Below are 12,278 nucleotides of genomic sequence, written 5' to 3'. Positions count from 1 at the left end.
GTTTGTCTCTCCATTTGTCTGTCAGTATTATTATGGAAAAACTTATGGCCTGACTTTCATGAAACTTGGTGGAAAGACCCATAAAATTTTGGACCCAACCCAATCCATGGGACAGATACACAAATGACTTTTTTGCTTTCACTTAATGCCTAAGATTGGACCGACCACTCTGCCCTGACTTGAGAGAATAGCTGTGGTCGAGTGAGTTAGACATTACATGAGGCGTTGGGGACAGCAAATCTGTGAATCAGAGGAATTCTAAATTATTTTTGGATATTTTTCCCAGCTCTTAGATGCTAAAACACAAATAAACATACCCACGCCTCCGCACAACCCTGCAGGAAGGTGCCACAGGGCTGGATTTTTCTGTGAATTCAGAGCCCACATCTTTAGGACCAGATTTATCTTGGTTCAGGGAATTCAACCAGTTCAGGATTCTTGTGCCAAGACACGAACTGCTTTAGAAATAGTGTCATTTGGATTCTACACAAAAATCTAATGTGTTGTCATCCAACAATCAAACAAATAAAGGAGGTGAGCTGAGCATGGTGGAGTGGTGGAGGGAGGCAGTGGATCTGAGGTAAAAAGAGAGGCAAAGTTACTGAAAGTAATACCAAGGAAGTAATAACAAAACGTTCTCCAAAAGAGAGAGCCTGAAGTGTTGAAACCACAATGAGTGTTGAAACAATCTGGCGAAAATGGTGTGGGTGAACCAGTTTTTAAGCAGTGGTCAGGGTTGGGGCTGATTGCAGTGAATTGCTAGCAGGTGTGCAGGTGCAGAGGTGGGAAGAGGAAACCAGGTCACCATGCCCAACGACATACTACAGCGACAGACAAGGAGAGGGGAAGAACGAGACATGGACAAAGCCAAAACACAAGGGAGGGTAAAACACAGGAGAACAAAGGGAGAGTAGGAGGGGAACACTGACAGATCCTGACAAAGACTCGAACACTGCAGCCATCCCAGCAGCTCTGTGTGGATTTACTCTAGTTAGGTACAGGACTGCTTTGAGCTAAATCCTGACACAAGTAAGCTGACATGCTAGCTAACATGCTCACACTGACAATGCTAACACGCTAACATTACGCAGATGCAGCATCTTAGTTTAGGATGTTAGCATTTGTGCTAGCATTTTTCTATAGTTTGGTCTACGCAAAAATGTACAGGTGAGGCCGATAAGAAAGTCATTAGAGTTGCGGACCTGTCATCAGAAACACAAAGTAGTGGACCAGTTAAAACTTTAACCCAGTCCCAGATGAAAAGTTATGAAAAAGAAAAATGGTGAAAAGTACTGGAGAAATATACACATTATTCTAAAGTGAGGTGTGTATGATTTAAGAGAGTTTGAGCTTTTCCAAAGGTTTTACAAAATCTAAGAATTATGGGTGAAATATACAGCCATCATTTGCATTAGATACACTACCACCAGCATCTCAGATCAAAAATGTGTCCACCTTTTACTCAATAAAGTTGAGAAAACAAATAAATAAGAGGCTTTTGAGCACACAGCTGAAATAAGGCAGTGCTGAAATATGAATCAAGAATTTGTTACAAATAGCCTGTTTCTCCCTTAAAATGTTTTCATAAACATTTTAAGTACCTCTTTCTCATTCAGCTCCGCTGTTGAAACCACCTAATGAAAAACAAAAAGACATCAATACAGTAATTAAAATGAAAATACATAATCTAAATATGTTCTCACTGAAGCAAAGCACATTTTCTGCACATTTTGCATTTTATTTTTGTTGAGACACTTATATACAGTATCTATCCACGTTATTGTGTGTGTGTACAAATAGACAGTGAATTCACTTCCATCTGTTACAAGCTTGGCTTTGTGAAAATGTTGACTGACAGGCAAACAGAGGTGGTGATTGCTTTGTAGCAAAGTCATTATTTCACCTGCATCACAATCTCCCCAGCTTAAAAATATCCTGTCCATGTCTCTGCCATCTGAACCAGGTCACTGGGTTGATTTGATATTTTCTATCTGTCTTCTATCTCAGCTTAAAAGTCATGCGGGGTTTTCAGCTGAAATTTATGTGAAACTTCGATGGATTTTAGAGCTCACTCAGATAATAAAGCCTCAACCTCGCCAGCCTGCAAACCCTCTTCCCAGATGTGGCATGTCAATCAAGCAAGCCCTCCTTAGAGGGTTAGGATGCAGGGCTTTGATCTGCCAACTGATTTCTTGTAATGGGAATGTTATGTCAACCCATTGTTTATCTTTAAGATTTCTTTAATTTTCTCTCCTCCCTCCCTCTGATCGGACTGATGGTCAGCACAGATTATCCGGTAAAGTGCTTATAGATTCTGATCTGAAGTGTACTGGTTATGTCAAAGATTTCAAATATTTACAATGAAATTTGTATATGGAAAGACAGATTGATATGTACACCACCAATGACAAATTTTGAAGTATAACATATAACTGTGCAAGAATAACATTTTTAGAAAGTCCATTACCACCGTCAGAGACTCTAGATTTCAGAGTATTTTTTTAATGATTAAACATGTATGGTACATTTATTTGCATGTTATTATATGTTGGTTTGAGTTATTACACAGGTTTCTTTGACATACAGTCATATATCAGTGACATACCTCGCTATTCACTATGAAAAGCTATTTACTCTTGAAAATAACCATAGTTTAAATTGCTACAATGCTTTAGGTAGTAAGTCGGACATACACAAACATTACACATTCGTAATGTCTCCCTCCCTTTCAGCCTTTTGCTTTATCTTTCTGTCCACTCAGACAGTCCACCTCCTCTCACTTTCACCTTCTCTTCTAACTCCCCTGGCCTCTCACTTTTTGAATTTCCCCGCTTTTTCCTCACTTTCTGTCTCATTGAACTATTGACAGTTTTTAATGCCACTGTCCCTTGTGGCCCTGCTCTGGTCACACAGATTTCACACTCTCATCCTTTTAGTGTATGCCTACTTGGGAGCAGAGACACTGACCACAAATTTCTTCGGGACCTCTGGCAATATATAAACATTTTTTGTAAAAGCACAATTATAGAAACAAGGGATGAGATAGACCAGTCACTAGAATAAAATAAGTACACCACATATTTCTGCAAACCACAGATATGTTAGACTTTCTTCAGACAGCAGGGAAATCATATTTGTTTCTCCAGACAGATATTTAAGACTGTATGCATTATATTTCTGCAAGAATTCCGATCTAATACAGGGAACATTTTGAAAAGATATTTTGGTAGAGTTTCCATCAGTGTTTGGCATGACAAATCCAGCTTAAACACATGGTCAACATAATACTGAAAACGAATAAGTTACAACATTTCAAAGGTAGAATTTTAGCATATCCTTGGTTTACAGAAACGTAATCATGACGTTAACCATGCCAATCATTCTGGCAACTGGGTTGGAAGAGAATCTGAATTTTCTGTCTAATCTCCTTATTTCCTGCATAGCAAGACAAATGCATTAGACCTGAAATAGAAACAATACTTTCAAACACTGTTATAAACTGTGTAATTTGTAACTAAACCGCATTTTACTGCATCTGCTCCCCACATCGACCCTGATTACTAGACAATTATACAGTAATCAGCTCAGTTGACATTATAGGGTTTTTTTTTAGACGTGTCTGTTGATTATCAGAGAAGGTTAGCTTGTGTAATGTCGAAGAAAAACAGCCAATCTAAAGCTTTACGATTCTCTTTTTTCTGTTTACCTCACCTTCTCTTGCTTTTTAACTCTGTGCCACTCTCTTTCAATCACTTTCCCTCTCTCAGCCGATGCTGGTAATGAGTTTCATTACCAAAAGTGGCCTCCCAGTGCTTGTTTAGGGGATTGTAGCGGTGGTGAAATGCAACAGGTCATCACTGTGATTTGTTTTCCTCCTACATGGTTTATTCACCACACAACATAGCAGCACGGGGGTGACGCAGACATCAGTATGCAAATGAATACATTGGCTTCATGGTAATTATATTCATGCATTTTTAACTGATCTGCTAACTGTCAGATGCCACAAACAACTGTAATTATGTTAAGTATGAAGCAGTTTCACTGTGGAATAGGCGTTACATATCTGCGTGTAAGCATGCGATTAAAAGGCCGACTTACTGTTCAGAGTATTATTGGTTAGGGCGTGTTGTCACATGAAGCCTATAAATAGACTCTAGGGAGTGTTGGCGGTGATGGTGTGCGCGTTTGTGGTTGTATGTTCATGTGCACATTTGCTTCCGTTAACATGATGATACCTGTAGTGTGAGGATGTTTTGAGAGCGAATGAAATTTAGGCCAAAAAAAATTTAAAACATTCCTCTTTTTACAGTGGAGATTCCCAGCTGTGGTCAAATGTCTGAACATCTTAGGAGGAGATGAATAGGGCTGGGTGGAGAGAGGAAGGGGAAAATAGAAAACAGATTCATTATGCAGTGCCATATGGTGTGGCAATTGGCCTAAGACCAAAGCTCGTCTAATCATGAGCCATGTACAGAACATGTTTCCTGTGCTGTTGGTCCACGCTGCTCCTTAACTGCACCTCTCGCCATAGAATCCAGCTTATAATAAATTGTTTAATGGGACAATATGAACGTTATTCCTTGAATAATGGTTTGTGAATATACCTTGTGTTAAAAAACATATAAAAGACGGAGAGTTATTGTAATTTCTGACAAACAGACTGCAAGCTGCAACCTGTAAATGGATAGAGTTTCTAGTCAAGAGCTGACATCTAAAGTAGTCATTAGTCCAATCAAACATGGCAACGCATAATTGCATGAGAGCATGAAGTACCACCTACATTAGGCACATGAAGAGCTAATTGCTGGGATTTTTGAGATGTACTTTTATTATTAACATTTTAGGTTACTGAGCAGTGAAAAGCATTTGTGACCTTAGTTATATGAATCCCATTTTATTACAAGTGCCAAGAAAAATCAGGCATTTATGTATCAGGCGTAAAATGCAGACTGTGTGCTTTTGACAGCAACTTTGTTACATTAAAGCTACATCAGGCAGGATTCCCATAAAAACAATATCGAGACAAAAGTAATCATGACTTATGGCCCATCCGACGTGTGAGGCTGTGTATCCACCTGCCCTCTGTCTGTCTTTACTTATTTTCATTGCATTTTGCTGTAGCCGTCCCCTTAATTGATTCCTGCTGATAATACTTTTTTCATTTCACCTAATCATTTTAGCTGGATGTCAAAATCCCTCTACAGTGATTAGGGTGTTATTGAGGTTATTCACTGTTGCACAGGGTGTAGAAGCTGGCTCCTAACTGAGAGCAGCTTGGTGCATTCTTCTCTTGGCCGAACAGGGTGTGACGGCACCCTTCCTTTAAGGCGTAAGGTGGGAAATGGCACGCCCGGGTCACTCTGATCCTTCCTTGTTACAATGCAGTCTGCAAATTAAAAAAAAGAAAAGAAACACTGTAAGCCAGAAATTCTGAACTCTTAAAGCCTATCTGTTTTCTATTTTCTGATCGAAGGAATTTTTTTTTTTTTTAATTATTATTATTATTTTTTTTTAAATCATAAGCTTACTTGTGTGATAAATTCTTTCAATTAGGTTACCTGTGTTAGGGCTGTCTTAGTGCTGTTTGAAATTGTGCTTGCCTTAAAATAACCTGACACCTGCTGGTTTCTCTTGTTGTTTGTCTTCATTGAAACCCCTTTATACTCAGCCCCACACCCTTCAATTCTGTCCAGTTCAAGTCATTTAATCTAGGAAAATTTTTGAGAAACAATATTTCAGTCATACTGTGATATGCTGTGATGCTTTAATCAAGGTGATATTTTATTTCATAGGCCTGTGTTGTTTGTTTACACTAGCAGTGTGTGCATACTTCTTGTCTCAGTTGACAATGGGTGCATCCCAAGGAAGGATCCTCAAACAGCTGAATTCCAAAGATGCTATAACATCCAGTGCCACCAAAGGACTGTTCCAATGTCCAGGATCCTTCAAATTCTACAAAAGACTGGTCCTTTGCACAGTGTGCCACTGTGTGTCCTTGGCAAACCCAAAGTAACCACATTCCTATGTGAACTGTTCTTATCCTCTTTTCTTTTTACTAGCAAACTGCAACCGGATGGAGCATTATCATCACCAACTGTCATCTATGGACACCAGGCATTGTCTGTCTTTTTAAAAATGGTGAAGGAGAGAAAAAAGGGACAGCATTGCTTGCACAGATGTGAAAAGTGCTTCAGTGTTGTGTGTCTCTTTGACACAAGAACATACAACATGGCACTTTCCGATCAGAAACAATCAGAAAATAACATTTTGTTTCTCTCTCTGGCTCTCTGTCTGTCTCTTTTTGAGCCGGGGTTGTGGAGCCAATTTGTGGTACAAACAGCAACTGGCAAACCCTGAACAGTATGGCTTTATCACTGTATCATACTTTTTTCTTTCTACTTTTACAATAAATATCTCATATCAAAGTCACTATGTCCATGCTATATATGAATTCAATAATGACCTTGAATTATTGACCACAGGGCTCTCCCTCGGAGTCAGGCTTCTTCCAGGCAAGAGGAGGTGAAATAGAGTGATTAAATCACCTGTCACGTGTAGTCAAGGTTTTATCATGAAGGTTTGCAGAAATACTTGACACGCCCCACTACCCCAAGCACTCATCCAGAGACACAAAGTAAGAAGGAGGACTTGAACACAACTTGTTTATCTCTCTGTAGGCAGACCTCCATCATCTCTTGAGGATGAGCTTGTCAGGGTAAAACAATTTGCCCTGGTTGTGTGTCCTCCATTAGAAAGTTTACGTCAGTCCATCAATCCTCTTCCAGGCTCCATTTACTGTGTACAGTATAAACCTATCGAAAGTAATATGTTGACTCTAATCTTTTGGCTTTTTGACCTTGTGCTTCCGTCCTACGTAGTTTTCTCTCTGATTCAATCTTTCTCTATGACATAAACACACACCCCATAAACACTTTTCTCTAACTAAATCTTTATCACTTTGAGGGGTTATTTTGCCTGAACAACACCAATAGCAAAAGACATAATGTTTCTGCTGCAACACCAGCTCGGTAGAGGTGATGGAAATTGTATTTTTGAGGGGGCTTTCAGCATTAAAAGTAAGTCTGATGATATTCTGTACTCTTGTTATTGCCAAGAATCTGCAGGATACCTACCAGTGAACTGTTCCTACTAACATTTGTGTGTATCACAAAGCCTGATTCTCATGTATCTCTTTGTACTCTAGAGCTGATTTCTGTCCAGAAACTATTAGAAACATGTGGCATATTCCTTCACTATGATGACTCAGAACCGCATACAACATCCTGATACGCTATATAAACCAAAGTATTAAGGTACCTGACCATTGCACCAACAAGGACTTAATGGAAGCTAAATACATAAACAGCTTTGCAGCTATAACAGCTTCCACTCTTCTGTGTTTCTGTGAGGATTTTTGCCCATTTGTACAACAAAGCATTTGTAAGGTCAGGCACTGATGTTGAATGAAAATGCTTGGCTCACGATCTTTGTTCCAGTTCATCATGTCTGATGGGGTTGAGGGCAGGGCTCTGTGTGGGCCAGTCAAGTTCTTCCACACCAAACTCATCCAACCATGTTTTTATGGACGTTGCTTGCACAGTCATGCTGGAATAGAAAAGGGCCTTCCCCAAACCGGAACTTTTTGTTGCTGACAATAATAGCATATCAGAATCAGAATTCCTTTATTTATCCCCGAAGGGAAATTCTTTAAACCATATTAGCATTAGTCTTTAAAAAGTCTTTTAAGGAACACTGTCCCAGTTACTCTGGGTAATCCACAAAAGATGCTGTGAAGAATTCACCGGGTCTATTTCTTAAATAGAAAGACCACAAATTAAATTTCATTGTCCTCTGTTGTTTTGTGGTGACAGAAATCCCTGAGGTGGTCATCTCCAGTACTGAACAAGTAAAACCAATTCTATCTACTGGGTAGATACAGCTTGACGTGTGTGAGAAATGATGCTTTCGAAAGTGATAGAATTAACCCTTTAAAAAGTGAATACACACATTCTCAGAGCTGTGTTTCTCTCTGACACATACACGGTACAGTATTTCTCATATCTGTGTGTTCTTGCATGGAAACATGCGCGCACACACACACACACACACATGTTGAGAGGCTAATGGACATGGACGCTGGTCTGAACTAGCCCCTGTGGACTGGGTATATGTAATGGAGCAATATTTTCTGTTGGGTGGATTCTGTTGATGAAGGAAAGAGGGAGAGTGAAGTGAGAGAAAAATGAGCTAAAAGAGAGAACTTTTATGTGACTGACCTTCAGAAACAACAGTGAGATGATAGGCCAGATATAAATTGGAAAGAGTGAAGCGGAGACAAGAAGAGGAAGAGAGACAGAATAATATCATTTCCATTTCGTCATTACAGTTCATGGTGGCCTGAAAACAGTGGCTGTCATTGCCACTTTTGTTATTCTGCCTGTGCTAAAGCTGATATTATCTTGTGATTGAACAGACCATCAGAGTTGTCAGGAATCCTGCTGATTATATCTCTTTCTATTAAAGCACTATCTGCAGAATAATTACAGAGTGCAAATCAGCGATACTGTTCCTCACCAGGAGGAGAGAAGAGACTGCAGAGGTGTGATGACTCAAAACCTGTCAGTCTCCGTCAGACCTTCAGAACCAAAGACTTGTTTTTCTCTCTCTGAATCATCTCTGTCATGTTTACACTCTGCCCTGCATGTCTTCTCTTTGCTACTCTGTGAACACATTTCAAGATTTGATCTTTGGATATTGGATTTTTCCCACGCATTTTCCCCCTGCTGTTTTGGAAGCTGTGAGCTCCAGTGAACTTCCCTCCTTCCGATATGTTTTTGAACATGTCTCTCTTTCACCATTCAAGACTTTATACATAGGTGACAGTCAGGAAAAAAGTGAAAGCATGTGACTCAGACAGATGGACCTCTCTTGACTCTCACTGACTGACCACTTTAAGAAAGATATTTCTTTTTCCTTTCTATCTTGCAGTATGCAAGCAAAAGCAATCTAACTGTATTAAATGTTATTTGTGTTTATGGAATGTAGTGCTGTTTGAAATCAACATATTGCTCTTTAGAAAATTTTGCTACAGCAGGGAACCGTCCATCAACCATCCATATTTTAAAATTCCAGCTCAACTACTCATCCAATACTTAATATTCTACACTGTTGCAATGACAAAGTGTCCCTATGAAAGCCCTCGTAAAGTAGTGAAAATGTAGGGTAGATGAAATTCTCACCCAGGTTCTTAGATTATAAACATGAATTTCTGCTTTAGTTGTACGTGTGTAGAGCTGTGGGTGGAGGTTGTGTTGCACAGTCTGAAAAAAAAACTGCTATGGACCCTTAAGTGACACCAGCGCCATACACAGACGTGTAGCCGACAAAAGTACTTCTGTATGACAGTAACATCACTCACTAATTCCTGGGCTGATTCCTATGTTGTCACTGCTGCAGGTGAATACAGACACGCATTGTTGTAGTCGAATCCCCAAACTTCGAGTCAGAGTCCAAGTCATTAAAGAAAAATCTGAGTCCAAGTCAACAGTTCTCAAGCCCAAGTCAAGTCACAAGTCCTTAAAACTAGGGCTCAAATCGGACTACTACAAGCCCACAGACACACAAACTTAGATTTATATACATATATATATACACACAATACCAGTCAAAAGATTGGACACACCTTCTTAGTCAGTGTTTTTTCTTTATTTTTACTACTTTCTACATTGTAGATACATACTGAAGACATCAAATATATGAAGTAGGATATATGGAATTATGTAGCAAAGGAAAAAATGTTAAATAACTCTAAATATGTTATATGTCTTTTTTTAGATTACTCAAAGTAGCCACCATTTGCTTTGTTGACACAGCTGCAAACCTTTGACCTTCTGTTAATGAGCTTCATGATGTAGTCACCCAAAATGGTTTTCACTTCACAGGTGTGTCTTGTCAGGGTTAATATGTGGAATATCTTAATGGGGTTGGAACCATCAGTTGTGTTGTGGAGAAGTCAGGTTGGTATACAGCTGACAGCTCTGTTAGAATGCATATTATGGTAAGAACCAATCAGCTAAGTAAAGGACAGTCCATCATTATTTTAAGAACTTAAGGCCAGTCAGTCTGCAAAATTGCAAAAACTTTGAATGTGTCACAAAAAACAATTAAGCACTATGAGGAAATTGGCTCACATAAGGATCGCCCCAGGAAAAAGGAAGACCAAGAGTCACCTCTGCAGCTGAGGATAAGTTCATCCGCCTCAGCCTCAGATATCTCAAGTTAACAGCACCTTAGATTAGAGCCCAGATAAATGCCACCCAGTGTTCTAGTAGCAGACACATCTCTACATCACCTGTTCAAAGGAGGCTATGCGAATGAGGCCTTTATGGTCATATAGCTGCTAAGAAACCACTGCTAAGGAAATGCAACAAGTAGAAGAGATTTGTTTGGGCCAAGAAGCACAAGGAATGGACATTAGACCAGTGGAAATCTGTGCTTTGGTCTGATGAGTCCAAATTTGAGATCTTTGGTTCCACCCGCCGTGTGTTTGTGCGAGGCAGAAAAGGTGAACGGATGCTCTCTACATGTATGGTTCCCACCGTGACGCATGGAGGATGAGGCGTGATTGTGTGGGGGTGACACTGTTGGGGATTTATTCAAAATTGAAGGCACACTGAACCAGCATGGCCACTACAGCAACCTGCAGCGACATGCCATCCTATCCAGTTTGCGTTTAGTTGGACCATCATTTATTTTTCAACAGCACAATGACCGCAAACACAGCTCCAGGCTGTTTAAAGGCTATCTGACCAAGAACTAGAGTGATGGAGTGCCCAAGAACTAGAGTGATGGAGTGCTGCGCCAGATGACCTGGCCTCCACAGTCACTTGACCTAAACCCAGTCGAGATGGTTTTGGATGAGATGGACCGCATAGTGAAGGCAAAAGGGCCAACAAGTGCTCAGCATCTCTGGGAACTCCTTCAAGACTGTTGGAAACCATTTCAGGTGACTACTTCATGAAGCTCATGGTGAGAATGCCAAGAGTGTGCAAAGCTGTAGTCAAAGCAAAGGGTGGCTATTTTGAAGAAGCTAAAATATAATATAACATGTTTTGAGTAATTTCACACTTTTTTGTTTACTACATAATTCGATGTCTTCAGTGAGAATCTGCTTAGAACTTAGAAAATTTGCTGCATGCAATAAAACAATCAAAAGCTGTTACATTTACAGTTACATACATTTTATTTGAACATATATGCACATTACATCATTTGCAAATAAAGTGAGATATAGGCATTATGTATGGCATATATGCACCTGACTGTGACATATATGTGGATATATTTAAGTCATATATGACACATATATTTCCTATATATCCACATACATGCACATATATGACCCTATAAATGACATACATGCGACATATATTCTGCATATATTTGGATATATGTTCATATATTTCCTTTCTGTGTGGGTATAATCCTACAAAACAAGTTTACAAATAAGAATTGATGCAGGTTTGACAAAGGATAGTAACACCAAATATTGATTTGATTTAAATACTGACGTAAAAAAAGTATGTATGTAAAAGTATGTAAGCACTGTATGCAGTGTTTTGAATAAGTAGCCTCAGTAATGACCGATTCTTGTTAGCAATTGAAAGCAAAATAGAAGAAGCTTCACTGAAGTCCAAATTTCTGTGTATTAACGTGATTTTTTTAGATGAGTGCTCTTCATCTTCATGTGGGTGTGGTTGATGAGCGTATCGACTGGGGCTCTGCTCTCAGTGGGTGGATTTTCATATTCTGTCCAGCAGCTGACTGACTGATTGATTTGTCCTTGTTTACTCTATGGAAGATCATTCACATCACACTGTTTTTCCACACAGCAACCACCTGAGCACAGAGAATTTAACAGAACCGGAGTGGAGAGGAATTATCATTCGTGAGAGCATTAGCAGTTCTGTTCATAGTTCAGAAAGGTCAGATTGCATGATGTGGTCATAACAGTAGAACTGATTAAAGCCCACATCAGCTTGTAGATCCACCCATGAAGCCTGCATCTTTATAGGATTACTGATAGACCGAGGAGACTCATTAGCAGAACTAGTAGAAATCAGCTTGTTTCTTCTACCCCTCACCATTTTTGTCCTGAGCATCCCCTGAAGCCCTGCTGGATAAGAATGAGCCACAGTAATCGCTTTGTCCAGGATCATTTCCAAACTGAGCTGGGTAATATCGTGCCTCATTCACCATATCCTCATTCAGCTCAG

The 12,278-nt window shown here is 39.6% G+C and overlaps 1 protein-coding gene across 6 annotated transcripts in view; it reads left to right on the top strand.

Moving 5' to 3' along the window:
* Positions 1-12,278, top strand: part of LOC124063371 (kelch domain-containing protein 8B-like) — a 156,152-nt gene that overhangs the window by 119,983 nt on the left and 23,891 nt on the right. The window contains exon 5 of one of the 6 annotated variants that reach the window (XM_046396975.1): positions 6,063-6,403. The exons of the other annotated variants lie outside the window; for them this stretch is intronic. Within the exon in view, the coding sequence (XP_046252931.1) occupies positions 6,063-6,136 (74 nt within the window). The 3' untranslated portion in view covers positions 6,137-6,403. Of the gene's footprint in view, positions 1-6,062; positions 6,404-12,278 lie in introns of those variants that run through there. 6 annotated transcript variants of the gene reach the window in all.

The sequence above is a fragment of the Scatophagus argus genome, chromosome 8 (genome assembly GCF_020382885.2).
Source record: "Scatophagus argus isolate fScaArg1 chromosome 8, fScaArg1.pri, whole genome shotgun sequence".
Taxonomy (NCBI): domain Eukaryota; kingdom Metazoa; phylum Chordata; class Actinopteri; family Scatophagidae; genus Scatophagus; species Scatophagus argus.
The sequence above is the reverse complement of the archived record's forward strand: the minus strand, read 5'-3'. Positions and strand labels throughout refer to the sequence as shown.